Source organism: Cupressus sempervirens, chromosome 1, assembly GCF_028749045.1.
Source record: "Cupressus sempervirens isolate cs-2001-9-10 chromosome 1, ASM2874904v1, whole genome shotgun sequence".
NCBI lineage: Eukaryota > Viridiplantae > Streptophyta > Pinopsida > Cupressales > Cupressaceae > Cupressus > Cupressus sempervirens.
In genome coordinates, this window is record NC_143118.1 from 462,045,596 (window position 1) to 462,058,539 (window position 12,944).

Genomic DNA, 12,944 nt, shown 5'->3' on the forward strand with positions numbered 1-12,944 from the left:
TATCAACAAACATCTCAAAGCATATTTGTCAACAACAAAAAAAAACTTTTCCAAAAGAAATAATTGCTCTCTCAAATTAATATATCACAAAAAATTGTCAATCCCCGCCTATTTCATTAGTTTGTATTAATTATATTTTATAATAAAAATAATCTACTATACAAAAGGTTTGAAATGTTCTATTTTTAAAATATATTTATAAACACTAATTTCTATTTTTTCATTAGTTAATCTCTATTTTATGGGGTTTTAGTTGTCTTTCTTACCAAATAGAATACATAATGAAGTCATTACAAGGTTCTGAATGAATATAAACTAGACCAGTCTAAATCTCCACAACACCTTCCTAATGTTCTCTTCTTCTACTTTTGCTTGAACTTTAAATCTAGTACATAATAAAACTATATTTATACAACGTTTACAAGAAATTTAAAAGAAAAATTAGATAAGAGAATAAGTGTAGGAGAAGAAGTTGAAATGCAATGCATGCAAATTTGGTGGGGTTTTTCTATTTGCGTTTTCAATGACATTTTCTACCTACAACCCCAATTTGAATCTAATCAAGGGATTTTTTTTCCCCCATATTGTGCAACATTTAAAACTCTCTTATAATTAGCATATGTAATTAGAAAGTTATTAATTTTTGGCTTCTTTCGTACTACGTAGACCTATGTTGAAAGTCTTAGAAAGAGGCTTGGATGTACAGGCACACATCTCATCTGATCTAGATGTATATAGGGGAGAGGACCTGATACTTGAACACCCTAACTTCACACTTATCAAAATCCTATGTGGAAATTTCAAATCACTTCTAATTTTTTATAACACTTTGTTTGGTGAGTCGTCTACTTATAACTAAGGTTTCAAGTCTACATCACCCATTATGATGCCACATCAACATGCTTTTTTCCAAGTTGTTCAAAACAACCCAAATAAAAAGTGAGACCAATGGTCATGCATAAAGGGTACCCCATACTTGCACAGTTGATGTGGCATCACATTATTGGTTAATTTTTATAGCTAAGGGCACATTTGATTCAATTTTGGGTAGTCATCATTGTACTAACAACTTTATAGTCACAAGTATTGGTACTATGTTGTCGAAAAAATTGAGCATTAAGTCAATAAGTGTAGGTATCAAGTCAACAACTCCTACCACAACAATTGGAACAAGTAGTGGGTCCTCTCCCCTATGTCATGTTTAGCTTGCTTGTGAGATTATGTTTGAAAATATTTAATAAGTGTCATTGCATCTATTTAATAATGTTTAATATTTTAAAATAGTGTTATATAGATAGATGTGAATTTTGCATTCACTATGATTATTGACATATTACATAAAATTATTTTTTAAGTAAAAATATTTTGTAAGTGTATGTAACATTTATTTAATAATGTGCAACATTTTCTAATAATATTATATAAAGTGAAGAAAATTTATTCTTAAATTAAATTATTTTAAAATTTTATTTTAAAAAATTGTTTTAATAAATTAATTTATTGAAACATTAATTAATGCAAAGTATTAATTTAAACTTTTATAAGTCTTTTGAAACATATCAAGGAAAACTTATATATATATATATATATATCAACTTCATTGTAATCTAAGGCCTCAAATTGAACTCTTAGATTCTTCATAAAATGTTTTGTATGCATACTTGTTTGATATTGTTGTTTATTATAGAGTGCAATTATATACATATGCAAACTTTTCTCTATTCCAACTCTCACACAAGACAACGACTCGTGCTCACTAGAGCTCTTGATTTTTACTTGTGTTTTTAGTCATACTATTCTTAGCATCAAACTTTGTAGTCCCCAAACCATCATTATTTTTTTTCCTTATACCAAATTTTCACGTTTCCTAGTTTGTAATGTTACTATATTATTCTTGCTTTGTCCCCTTTTTTCTCCTATCTATTAGGCCTATTTCTTTCTCATTTTCTTATTCCAAGATTTTTAAGTTAAGTTTCTACATGCTCCAATTTTCCTCAATGTTTTTATCTTGTAAATCAGAAACACAAATTGAAAAAAAGTACAAATCTTGGGGTAAGACCCACATATGAGTATATATTTTATTATTATAGTCGATTCTTTAATTTAAACAACTTTTAATTGTTTTTTAATATATATTTTTTACAATTGGATAAACCTTGACCATTTTAGGTTAGAAAGATGCCTATCAAAACATCATGATTACTATGTGTATTGCAAGAAACTCGCATTTTTAGTTGCACCTAACTATATAAATTCAACATGTATATTTAATCTAATTATTAAAATGCAAATTTTCTTAACTTATTCATATTTTAAACTATTTTTTGATTAAATAAATTTTCAAATCATTTTATTTGTTTGTTCTTTTGAAAAGGAATTAAACAAAATTGTTACTAGAACACATTATAAAAGGACAAAAAAGTACACTCACGTGCATTAAGTATGTGCTCCCCTTTGTCTTTCACATTTGTAACTTTAATGTTGTTCTATTCATTTCTTCATTTCAAATTTTCATTTGGTGAACTTTTCTACTTTTATTATGAACTAGCAAATAAAAGTGTAATTTTATTCTAATTAAAATTAGGGAAGCACTTATTTTTTGACAACATTTTTAAGATTGATTTTTTGTTATATTTCAATTAATTTAATGAATCATACAAATGACAATAAACATATATAAAAACAATGTTTATTAATAAAATAAAATAATTATAAATAAGTCTATTAAAGAAATCTTTGTAAAAAAATTAAAACATAAATTAAACTTTTAATACTCATACACTAAAAAATATCAAAATTATTATTAAATTTCCAAATCAAAATGAAACCATTAAATTTTTATTTTTTTCATAAAACCAAATTAAAACTAGATAAAGATTATCCAAACATAAAATCAAAAATCAAAAGTACACCTTTGGTATAATTCTATTGAAAATGCATCTCAAAAGTACACCTTTGGTATAATTCTATTGAAAATGCATCAAGATCATAATAAACCCTACAAACTAAAAAAATGAGTTCATAAAAGAGAATAGTTTGTTTTAAAGAGTCAAATGATCCACACAAAAAGGGCCCACAGAAAGCATCATTAGTTACACCCTTTGCTTCATTTGTTATGACTTCGCTTTAGAATCTCTGAACAAAGTTAAAAAAACTATGGTGCCATTCTTGCCTGTGAAGCAAAAATTTATGCCACAGCTCACTCTAAAATCCACAAAAGTCACAAAAGTCACAAAAGAGTCACAAAAGTCCAGCGAGGAAGAATCAGTTTCCTTTTTAAAAAGTCTGTAATTGCACATTTTCCTTCCCCCAAATAGCCCCATTCACATTACCATAACTTTTTCCATTTGTGGCATCTCTAATTCCTTTGTCCCCACAACAGCTATTTGAGGTAGTGGGTGTTCAGTACACTATACACTGTACAGTGCTTGTTTCTTCCCTGCCATGTTACCTTCCTCAGTCACATCCCACTAACAGATAAAACAGCAGAAAGGACAGTAAACGATAAATCTGTTTATACTCAGCAAAAACATGGCTGACAACCAATAAAGAAAAAGAGAGTGTTAACTAACAAGTGACCCACTCCCAACATCAGTATTCAGCATCGATTTTCCCCCAACCCCATTCAGGAAAGTTTATTAATTAATTTAAAATTTACAGAACAGTGGTTCTGTGACTTTTAAATTAATTAATAAATTCCCAAAACGGTCACATCTGGTGCATATATTCGGCTGTATAGACGTCGCCCATACTTAATTGCCCTGTTCGAAAAAGTAGAACTTAATTTATATTCTCAGAGTTGGTTAAACACCACTCAGTATCGCATAACGGCCTTGAATTCTTAAAAAGGTGTTCTAGATGTAACAATTGGAATACCCTGTAATGGCTTCAAGTTTCTTGCAGAAGATGCAAAGAGCTGCATTGACGGTGTTTATAATGTTTGTCATGCTGGGTTCTCTCATATTCTGCTCTGCTCCCGTTGTTGTGTGCATTCTGGACGTTGTCCTGCCATATGCTCTTCTATCAAGCTTCAGATTCTGTTCCTCTGGTTTCAAGGCGGACTGGACTACATACAGTTTTGGGTTTTCTCTCGTTGATATACCGTTCATTTCGCTGCTTCGATCCATGTTCATTTTGTGTAAGAGTCCTTTGCTGAAATTTAGTTTTCTACAGTTTTGGTATGTGCCTTACGCACATGATTTTGCTGGAATTTTGATGATGTTTAATGCTTTCCACATGATTTTGCTGGGAGTTTGACGATGTTTCATGGGTTTAACTTCTCGGTGGATTTTCAGGGCAACGAATGTGGGTGATAGTAAATTTAATAGTTGGAATTACTGTCCATTACTTGATTCACTTGATTAGATGGTTTACCAAATGCATTTCATAATTTATAGGAGAGTGCAGGAGGAGGAAGGGGAAGAGGGGGGAGGAGGAAGTGTGTGTGGGGGAGACAAATTTGTGCTCTTTACTCATGGTTACTCACATTACATCCCCACTTCAATTTGGAAGATCACCCGTGACAAAAATATCAGACATAGGTAGGTATTGGGGTTAAAGTGTGTTTGTTTAATGGGAAACTTGTATTTCCGTGCCAATATTTGACTATGCGTTATTTCCTTTTTTCTTCCATATACTGCTATGGAAGCAACACCTATTGGCGATATTTTCAGACCTGGGTTTATTTTAGTATGTGGATTGCTTACTAGAAATTCAAATTTATGATCCACCATCTATAGTCGGCACAAATTGGTCTCACCTCCTTTATCAGTGGCACAGCCTGTATGCCAGAGTATGAATCGTATTTATATGGTCACCTGCTAGTGTAGAAATGTTGTGATTCTTGGCTTGAGTTTGGTATGCACTCTTCTGAATCTATTTTGTCAGTCAATAACAATTTGGAAGTCGCTACTATCACATATTAGTAGAAACACACGTCATATGCACTGTTGCTGGCCAAAATTCCCCGTGTTCCGCATGCAAGGATGTTTGCAAGACTCGAGGACTTGGAGAAATGTTTTCCCACTACTGCCACCTCCGTTAGGGATACTACTGAGTTGCTTGATTTATGGTGCATGTCATTATATACTGATTGTAACCTTAGGTTTTATGGGCACTCAAAAAATTACTACATTGCATATTTTGCCTTAAAATTTTCATTTTATCTAAATTTGTTTACTAGTCCCGCCCCTCACTACAGCTCAACCGTAATTCACCAACCGTCACTGACATCCCCAAATTTAGACCCTTCATCCCTTCGTCCCCAAAGCTTATCCCCTTGCCCTCACATCCCCGTCAACAAAAGAAACTTCTATTTTTATGTCTAAGGTTAGATGTTCATTTTGTTGGCAGTGGGCTGGTATTTCTTATGAGGCTCACAACATGGTTTAACCTTTTCTTGTGGTTCTATAAGACTATTGGATGTATTGGAAATTGACAGGTCAACCTTGACCATTCTAACAAGTGATGTCAGAGCTTGATCACACATTTGAATCCATGCAGACAACAGTGAGTGACCCTATGAGGGGGATTATTGGTCAGTATCTCTTGCAAGGTTCAGGACATGGCTTAACCATCTCGTGTGGTTCTATAAGACTATAATTGTTTTGGGCATTAACAGATCAATCTTTTAGTGCAATGACAATCCTGACCATTCTAACACATTTTTTCATGTCATTTTCTCAATAAGAAATTTGTAGCATTATTTCTTGCACACATCATATTATATGGTATCCAGATTGAATGTCATGCTCTATTCCTAGTATGAAAAGTGAAATGATTTTGTTGCTAGCGGCATATGTTGTGATTTATTCGAATGGATTACAGTGACAGATATTCTGTTAAGTGGCTGTTATCTGATTATGCTTAGCTGATACAGGTCAAATGTTGTGAAGTGATCCACACAAAAAAGCACAAACTAAAAACACCTAAGGTGATCCACACAAAAAAGTATCATTAGTTTACACCTTTATGCTTCATTTCTTATGACTTCGCTTTAGAATCTCATAACAAATTCAATTTTTTCACGGTGCCTCTTTGTCGACAAGTGGCTTTCCCCTAGGTGACATTGTTTGCCTTTGAAGCAAAATCTATGCCAAAACTTACTCTAAAACTCTCTCCTCTTCTTCCAAGGAGGAATTGAATTGAAGAAAAGTCACAGAAGTCAAGCAAGGAAGAATCAGTTTCCTTTTTAAACTTCGGCAATTGCACGTTTCCATTCCCCAAATAGCCTCCATTCACATTACCATCACTTTCCATATGTGGCATCTCTGATTCCCCTGTCCCCACCGCAACTATTTTAGGTAATGTGTGTTCAGTACACTATACAATGCTGGTTCTTCCCTGCCATGTTACCTTCCTCAGTCACTTCCCACTAACAGATAAAACAGCAGGAAGGACAGTAAACGATAAATCTGTTTATACCCAGCTGACAACCAATGAAGAGAAAGAGTGTGTTAACTAACAAGAAACTCACTCTCCACATCAGCATTTAGGCATCAATTTCCCCCAACCCATCACTAATTTGCCCTGTTTGATAAAGTAGAACTTAATTTATATTCTCAGAGTTGGTTAAACGTCCACATCACAGAACATGGAGGTCCTGAAGCATCATATAACAACATAAGAGTCTGAAAAGACGACACCCAAAACATCGCATAACAGTATTGAAGTCATACAAAGGTGCTCTACATGCAATAGTTGGAATACCCTGCAATGGCTTCAAGTTGCTTGCAGAAGATGCAAAGAGCTGCTTTGACGGTGTTTATAATGTTTGTCATGCTGGGGTCTCTCATATTCTGCTCTGCTCCTATTCTTGTCTGCATTCTGGACGTAGTGCTGCCATATGCTCTTCTATCAAGCTTCAGATACTGTTCCTGCGGTTTCAAGATGGACTGGACTGCATACAGTTTTGGGTTTTCTCTCGTCGATATACCGTTCATTTCCCTGCTTCGATCCATGTCCATTTTATGTAAGAGTCCTTTGCTCAAATTTAGTTTTCTACAGTTTTGGTCTGTGCCTTACCCGCATGATTTCGCTTGGAGTTTGATGATATTTAATGTTCTCCCTATGACTTCGCTTGGAGTTTAATGATGTTAAATTTCTTTTCGATGGATTTTCATGGCAATGAATGCGGGTGATAGTAAATTTAATAGTAGGAATTACAGTCCATAACTTGATTCACTCAAGTGAGTCACGGTGATTCACTTGATTAGATGACTTACCAAATGCATTTCGTAATTTAAGGGTGGGTGCAGGAGGAAGAAGAGGAAGAGGGGGAAGGGAGAAGTGTCTGTGTGGGGGAGACAAATGTGTGCTATTCACTCATGGCTACTCATACATTACATCCCCATTTCAATTTGGAAGATCATCCAGGACCTATAAAAATATCATACATGGGTGGATATTGGGATTAAAATGTGTTTGTTTAATGGGAAAATCGTATTCCTGAGCCAATATTTGGTTATGCGTTATTTCCTTTTCTCTTATCAGTACTACTTTGGAAGCAGCACCTTTAGGCAAAAATGTCAGACCTGGGTATAATTGGGTTTGTTTTAGCATGTTCATTGCTCACTAGAAATTCAATTTATGATTCACCATTGATAGTGGGCACGAGTTGGTCTCATCTCCTTTTTCAGTGATCAATAGGAAATACCACCTATCTGCCAAAGCATGAATCGTATTTATATGGTCACCTGCTAGTATAGGAATGTTGTATTTCATGGAGCACTCGCAAAACTAATATATTGCAGATTTTGCCTCATAGATTTCATTTCACCTCAATTTATTTATTAAAGCCGCCCCTTACTACCGCTCAAATTTAGGCCCTTGATCCCCTCGTCTCCAAAGCCCGTCCCCTTGCCCTGGATCTATGGTTATTTGCTATTACACAGAGACTGTGTGAGAAATTTGTGTTCTTATGCGTACGTTTGGATGTGCATCTCTCTCTTTTCATTTCTGGATAAGAGATTCGCAATGTTATTTCTTGCACACATTATATGTTATGGTATCCTGATTGAATGCTATTCTCTATTCCTGGTATGGCACCTCAGATGATTTTGTTGCTTGCGGCATATGTTGTGATTTATTCAAATGGGTTACAGTGACAGACATTCTGTTAAGTGGCTGTTATCGGTTTAGATGTTAAAACAATACATTACGTTGTTGCTATGCTTAGCTGATGCGTGTCAAATGTTGTATACATAAAATAATATACGCACGTATGTATACATATAGCAAAGTACATACAAATGTGATATTTGTGCGCTTCGACCAATGGTTGGACCAGTGACAGTGAAGGGAGAACAATGTATGAGGAAAATATCAGTCCTCATATGGGAAATATTATGTTCATTTGCTCATTGTTGGGCATGCCCTGTTCTGAATTATTTTCCAGTACCAGTTTTAGCGTTATTTCTGGTCATTTCACGTGGTTTTGGGATTGGAAATCCTTAGTTCTCTGCCTGAACTGAAAATTTAATGTATAGATTTCCAACACGGTGAAAAATCATATCATCCAATAGAAGTGTCACGGTTTTTATTCCTTGCGTTTGTTTTCTGTGTCTTTCATGGTTGTGGTTCATAAAACTGATAGTCGTTTTTTGGTGGGCATCTGTATGTGGGTCGTAAGGGCAGAAATGTGCATGGTTTTATGTATGGCCAAACTGGTCAGAGATGCTTACTTTGTATTTGTATAAAGAGAGGAAGATGGCGGGTCCTAAATGTGGTCACGTTTGATTTCTGTTGTGGATGTTGATTTGTCTCCTTGTAGATGCAATGAGACATTCGGCCAAACCAACCTCTGTGTGCTATGTTCATTGTTTCGCGAGTTATAATTGTATTCTCTTTATGATCTGAGAAAGGACAATCATGCAACCCACTTGTATTGCACCATGAATATAGCTTCTGTGGTAGAATGTAAATTTTTTTCATAAAACCCTTACAGGTTAAGAAAGAGATGCAAGCAATAGCCCAGTCATCTGATTTCCAAATGGCTGTCAAAAAAATATTTCGTGCAAACAAGAAGCTTGGCTATAAAATCTGGAAAATCTGAAAATTCCTGAAGGAAATGCCTATGCAAATATTCCATGATTAAGTAACAAGCTTCCAGTAAAAGCTGCTTTTACCAGAAGCTTGATACTCATTCTCATGGACTCTGAAACCCTCATGCTGTAAGCAATTTCTGTTCTACATTGGCAACCAAAGATGATTTATGCTTTTAGATGAGATTTTGTATTATTTTTCTTTTGAGGGTAAATTCTTCGTTAATCTCTTCTTATTCCTACATAATTATTTCTCTGTTATTTGCAGGTGTTTTTACTGTCTTTGATGCACCCAGCCTATCATTTGGACCTTACCTTTGGACAGCATTATTATGTGGGATTGTTTCAAGCATGATCGTAACTGTCAAGGCCTCCTTGTTTATGGTTTACTCAGCATTAGAGAGCCCCTCTTCAGAGTCTCGAGAATCCCATTTGAAGCAATCAAGGGCTATGCTGACAATTCTTTTGTTGTCTTTGGTCTTGGGCCTTAGTCATATTGTGGTGGCATACAGGATAAGATGCAAAGTTTGGCGCAAAATGCTTCTTTTTCATCAGCTTAATCCAGAAGTAAGATATTTTCTTGATATCAAATTGATTTATAAATATGTTAGAATCAATGTTTTAGGTCTTATAGCAAATTGCAATATCTTGAAGGCATCTTTGAATATCGGAAATAAAGTGCTTAACTTGGGATGAATTTAATATACATCAATTTAAACGAAAATTAGGGCCCAGATTAAGGTGTTGATACCCTTTAGTGGTAATCCAGCCGTCGAAGAAACGATGTAACAAATTAGTGGCGTTGGCAAGCAATATTAAGTAAAATAAATCGCCAAAACTTTGAGTAGCCATTGCTTGCCTGGTTCTGCATGGGATCTAAAGTTGAACGGATGTGGGCTTGTGTCATTGTGGCTAGCTAACAGATTTGGCATTTTGGGTTTTCGATAAGTAGTCCTAATTCTCGTTAATTTTTATAAGCAACACTGCTGCTCAGCTTCTCTTGCTTGATACCTTACCATTCAAGGTTAAGCCTGCTGCTGAGGATAATTGGGTCATAGTGTCTCATTCTAAATTTTCATCTACCAAATTTTGAAAATCAATATACTTGTCTATGCATTGATTATGTCTTAGCATATTTTACAGGTTCTAGCATGCAAAGCCATTTTAAATGGTTATACAAAGGTTCCTCAGAGAACAATCGCTAAAAGTAGTTCTGGGGAGAAATGTTTTCATGGAAACAGAGGTATGTCATCAAGACATTTACTGAAAGTAATAGTTCTTTTATCCTCTGTAAAGATCTGCTTGTACTTCACAACTGGAAGATCAGGTTTTGATTCTTTTACTTCCCATTTGTTTTGATGAAATTTATGGTAATGGTAACAACCAGCAGGGCATAGGTTAAAATTTGATGATTGATGGTTTCCAGATTTTGATTATGTTGCCAGGATGTCCAGTGATACTTTAACAAATGTATCTTTGTATAGTCCACTATAAAATGGCTGTCAACAGAAGTGAATACAGTATCAATGTAAGTAGAAGAAAGGATCAGCCATCTGTTTCTGGGTCTACATGTGGCGACAGTACTATAGAGCTTGTTGAGATTGTTGACTTGGTGGTCAGCACCTCCTTTGGGATTTGTGTTGTGGATGGGGTTAAATCTGCATGAATGGTTCTTTTTTTTGGTGCAATGACAAATGCCTTCAACAAGTGGTATCAGAACCTTGGGTCACGGGTTCGAGTCTCCCTTCAATGGGTGCTGAAGGCTCAGTCGGTGCTGGGGGAGATTATTGAGATTGTTGACTTGGTGGTCAGCACCTCCTTTGAAATTTGTTTAAACAGCAAAGACTTACAGCAGAACTATTCTGTACTTTTTGTGGAAGGCATACATACCTTACAACTTATAAGATTTGAACTTGTAAGCTCTTTCAAGAAAACAACTTCTCCATCACTAAGCCAACTCAGGCTGTATAACACCATAAACCATTTAGATCTCTCCGAGAATATATCCCTGAAGAACTGGAAAAAGTATAGGCATGGTGATATTTCGTCTACAGGTAAGGGATCAAAACCTAAACTATTAAAACTTGGAGGCACAGACATAATTTCAAGCATAGATTTAGCAGAGGCTTTTGCTCCTCAAGTTCTATCATGAGTCCATGATTTCTCTAGTAAATCAGATTCGTGTGCAGTTGCAGATTTTGATTGGCCCGAATGGAGACTTCTCGCTGGAGTTAACCAGAATGGGAATGATAAGGACTGTCTAATCTTCATGAACATCAGTCTCAGGTTAAACCAACAAGCTATTAGAATCCTGGTAAAGCAATCACATTGTTCAGATGTTTTTTCATGTGCTCTGCTGCATTTATCCCTTTCACGTATGTCCATTTGATTGAATCTTAAATTCAAGTGCTTGTTACAGATTGTTATATCCCATTTTCGTGTGTCTTTACATTAATTTAGTCGCTCTGATGATAATGAAGCAGCAGCTTTATTCTATTTTGCTTCCACTCTTGTGATTTCAACCTTATGGCCAATATCACTTTTATCTTTTCTTAGCAATACCATGCTCTGTTTTTGTCTCCACTTTTTGCTAGAATTGAATGTCTTGAGTAAATTAAAAAATTGCATGGCATAGGCATGTAAGAAATATTGGGCAACTACTCTTTGGTTTGGGTCTAGCATCTCTAATCTTGATGTTTCCTGCAGGTTGATCTGCTATCAACATTTGTCAAAATTTGGATTTTTCATCTCCTATAATGATTTCTCACATGACAATGGCTTGCTAAGCGTGATAGCTGTTCAAAGATTGTACAATTGCAAACTGTTCTGAAGTGCATTTAAAGGATAGTTGGGCACCTGTTTAAGCTTTCCCAGGCAAGGTATTGTTTATTCTTTCGTTCGGTAATTTGTAGATAATTAAGTCAGCAAATGTTTGATGAGTAGATAATATTGTTAATAAATAACACTAGCCCGGTGTTGGAAGTTTCACTGCTGACGATTCCCCAAAGCTATGAGGACCAATAAATGGAAATCTATTTACTTCCAAAGTCCCAGCAAGATAGCTTGAGGCCATTTTAGACGTCAGGCACACTCTGTAAAGCGTGAAAAATATGAATCAATGTCAACCTTGGCAACCAAAATAAATACGGCATGACACTCTTCTCCATCGGACAGAAAGCAGTCACAAATATTCGACTGCGAACATTGACTCAAGAAAAGTTTCCAAGTACACAACTGGCTGTTGTTACGTTTTGTCACTAAATGGATATGAAATCATGCAAATCTACTAAATGTGGCCAATAAATGCAGGTTTGTTCTTTTGCTTCAATCTCGTGCTACTCATTCAAAATTGGAAACCAACGTCCAGGTGCCATTTTTAAACGGCACAGGCTATCCTCTCTCCTCTCAACAGAATGTATCAGAAAGACAAAATATTGGAAAAAAACAGAATTGCAAAATCACAACTAGTTTTTCACAAATTTAGTATTGTTTTTAGTACTTTATAAAGAATCCAATGTAGTATTGTTTTTAATAATTTATAAAGAATCTATTCATAAATCTGTATTTTTGTCAAAGGGTCTTTAGTCTATCAGTAAAGTTGAATGGTTCACAAAGAGTCTAATAGAAATCAAGTCATGGTAAGTACAAAGTCCCTTGACATCAAAAAGAAATGAGAATAGAACCTGATGGGATGGATGAGAGAATTTTAATGTTGTTTTAGCTTTTCTTGCTCAGTACATGCCATTGACACAGAATCTGCCAATTGTCATAATCATCTTATTATTTAATTATTTATACCATTTTCTTATCCTAATTTCATTTTCCTTATAACATAGCTTCCTAATCATTTACATATTATTTAGTTAAAATAATTTATCAAAGTTTTGTTTCTTCTTATTTAAC

At 34.9% G+C, this 12,944-nt stretch overlaps 1 protein-coding gene across 4 annotated transcripts; it reads left to right on the forward strand.

Annotated features, from left to right (window-relative positions):
- Positions 1-3,786: 3,786 nt before the first annotated feature.
- Positions 3,787-12,599, forward strand: LOC149578299 (uncharacterized). Of its 4 annotated transcripts, none has more exons than XR_016364271.1 (6): positions 6,606-6,970; positions 9,310-9,608; positions 10,185-10,284; positions 10,487-11,095; positions 11,231-11,355; positions 11,748-12,599. XR_016364271.1 is itself a non-coding variant. In XM_089828139.1 (4 exons), the coding sequence occupies exons 1-4, from the start codon at positions 3,883-3,885 to the stop codon at positions 10,504-10,506; spliced, it is 675 nt and encodes a 224-aa protein (XP_089684265.1). In that variant the 5' UTR covers positions 3,787-3,882; the 3' UTR covers positions 10,507-11,095. The 4 variants fall into 4 exon arrangements, 2 of the variants coding, with proteins under 2 accessions (XP_089684265.1, XP_089684270.1); XR_016364272.1 differs by having other exon boundaries at positions 11,231-11,327; positions 11,748-12,369; XM_089828139.1 differs by lacking the exons at positions 6,606-6,970; positions 11,231-11,355; positions 11,748-12,599 and adding an exon at positions 3,787-4,138.
- The last annotated feature ends 345 nt before the right edge of the window (positions 12,600-12,944 follow it).

Excerpts from the sequence above, each read along its gene's own strand:
- LOC149578299 (XM_089828139.1), top strand. The coding sequence starts at position 3,883 with ATGGCTTCAAGTTTCTTGCAGAAGATGCAAAGAGCTGCATTGACGGTG. Across the intron at positions 4,139-9,309 it reads TCGATCCATGTTCATTTTGT|GTGTTTTTACTGTCTTTGAT; the intron begins GTAAGAGTCCTT and ends TGTTATTTGCAG. Across the intron at positions 10,285-10,486 it reads ATGTTTTCATGGAAACAGAG|GATGTCCAGTGATACTTTAA; the intron begins GTATGTCATCAA and ends TTATGTTGCCAG.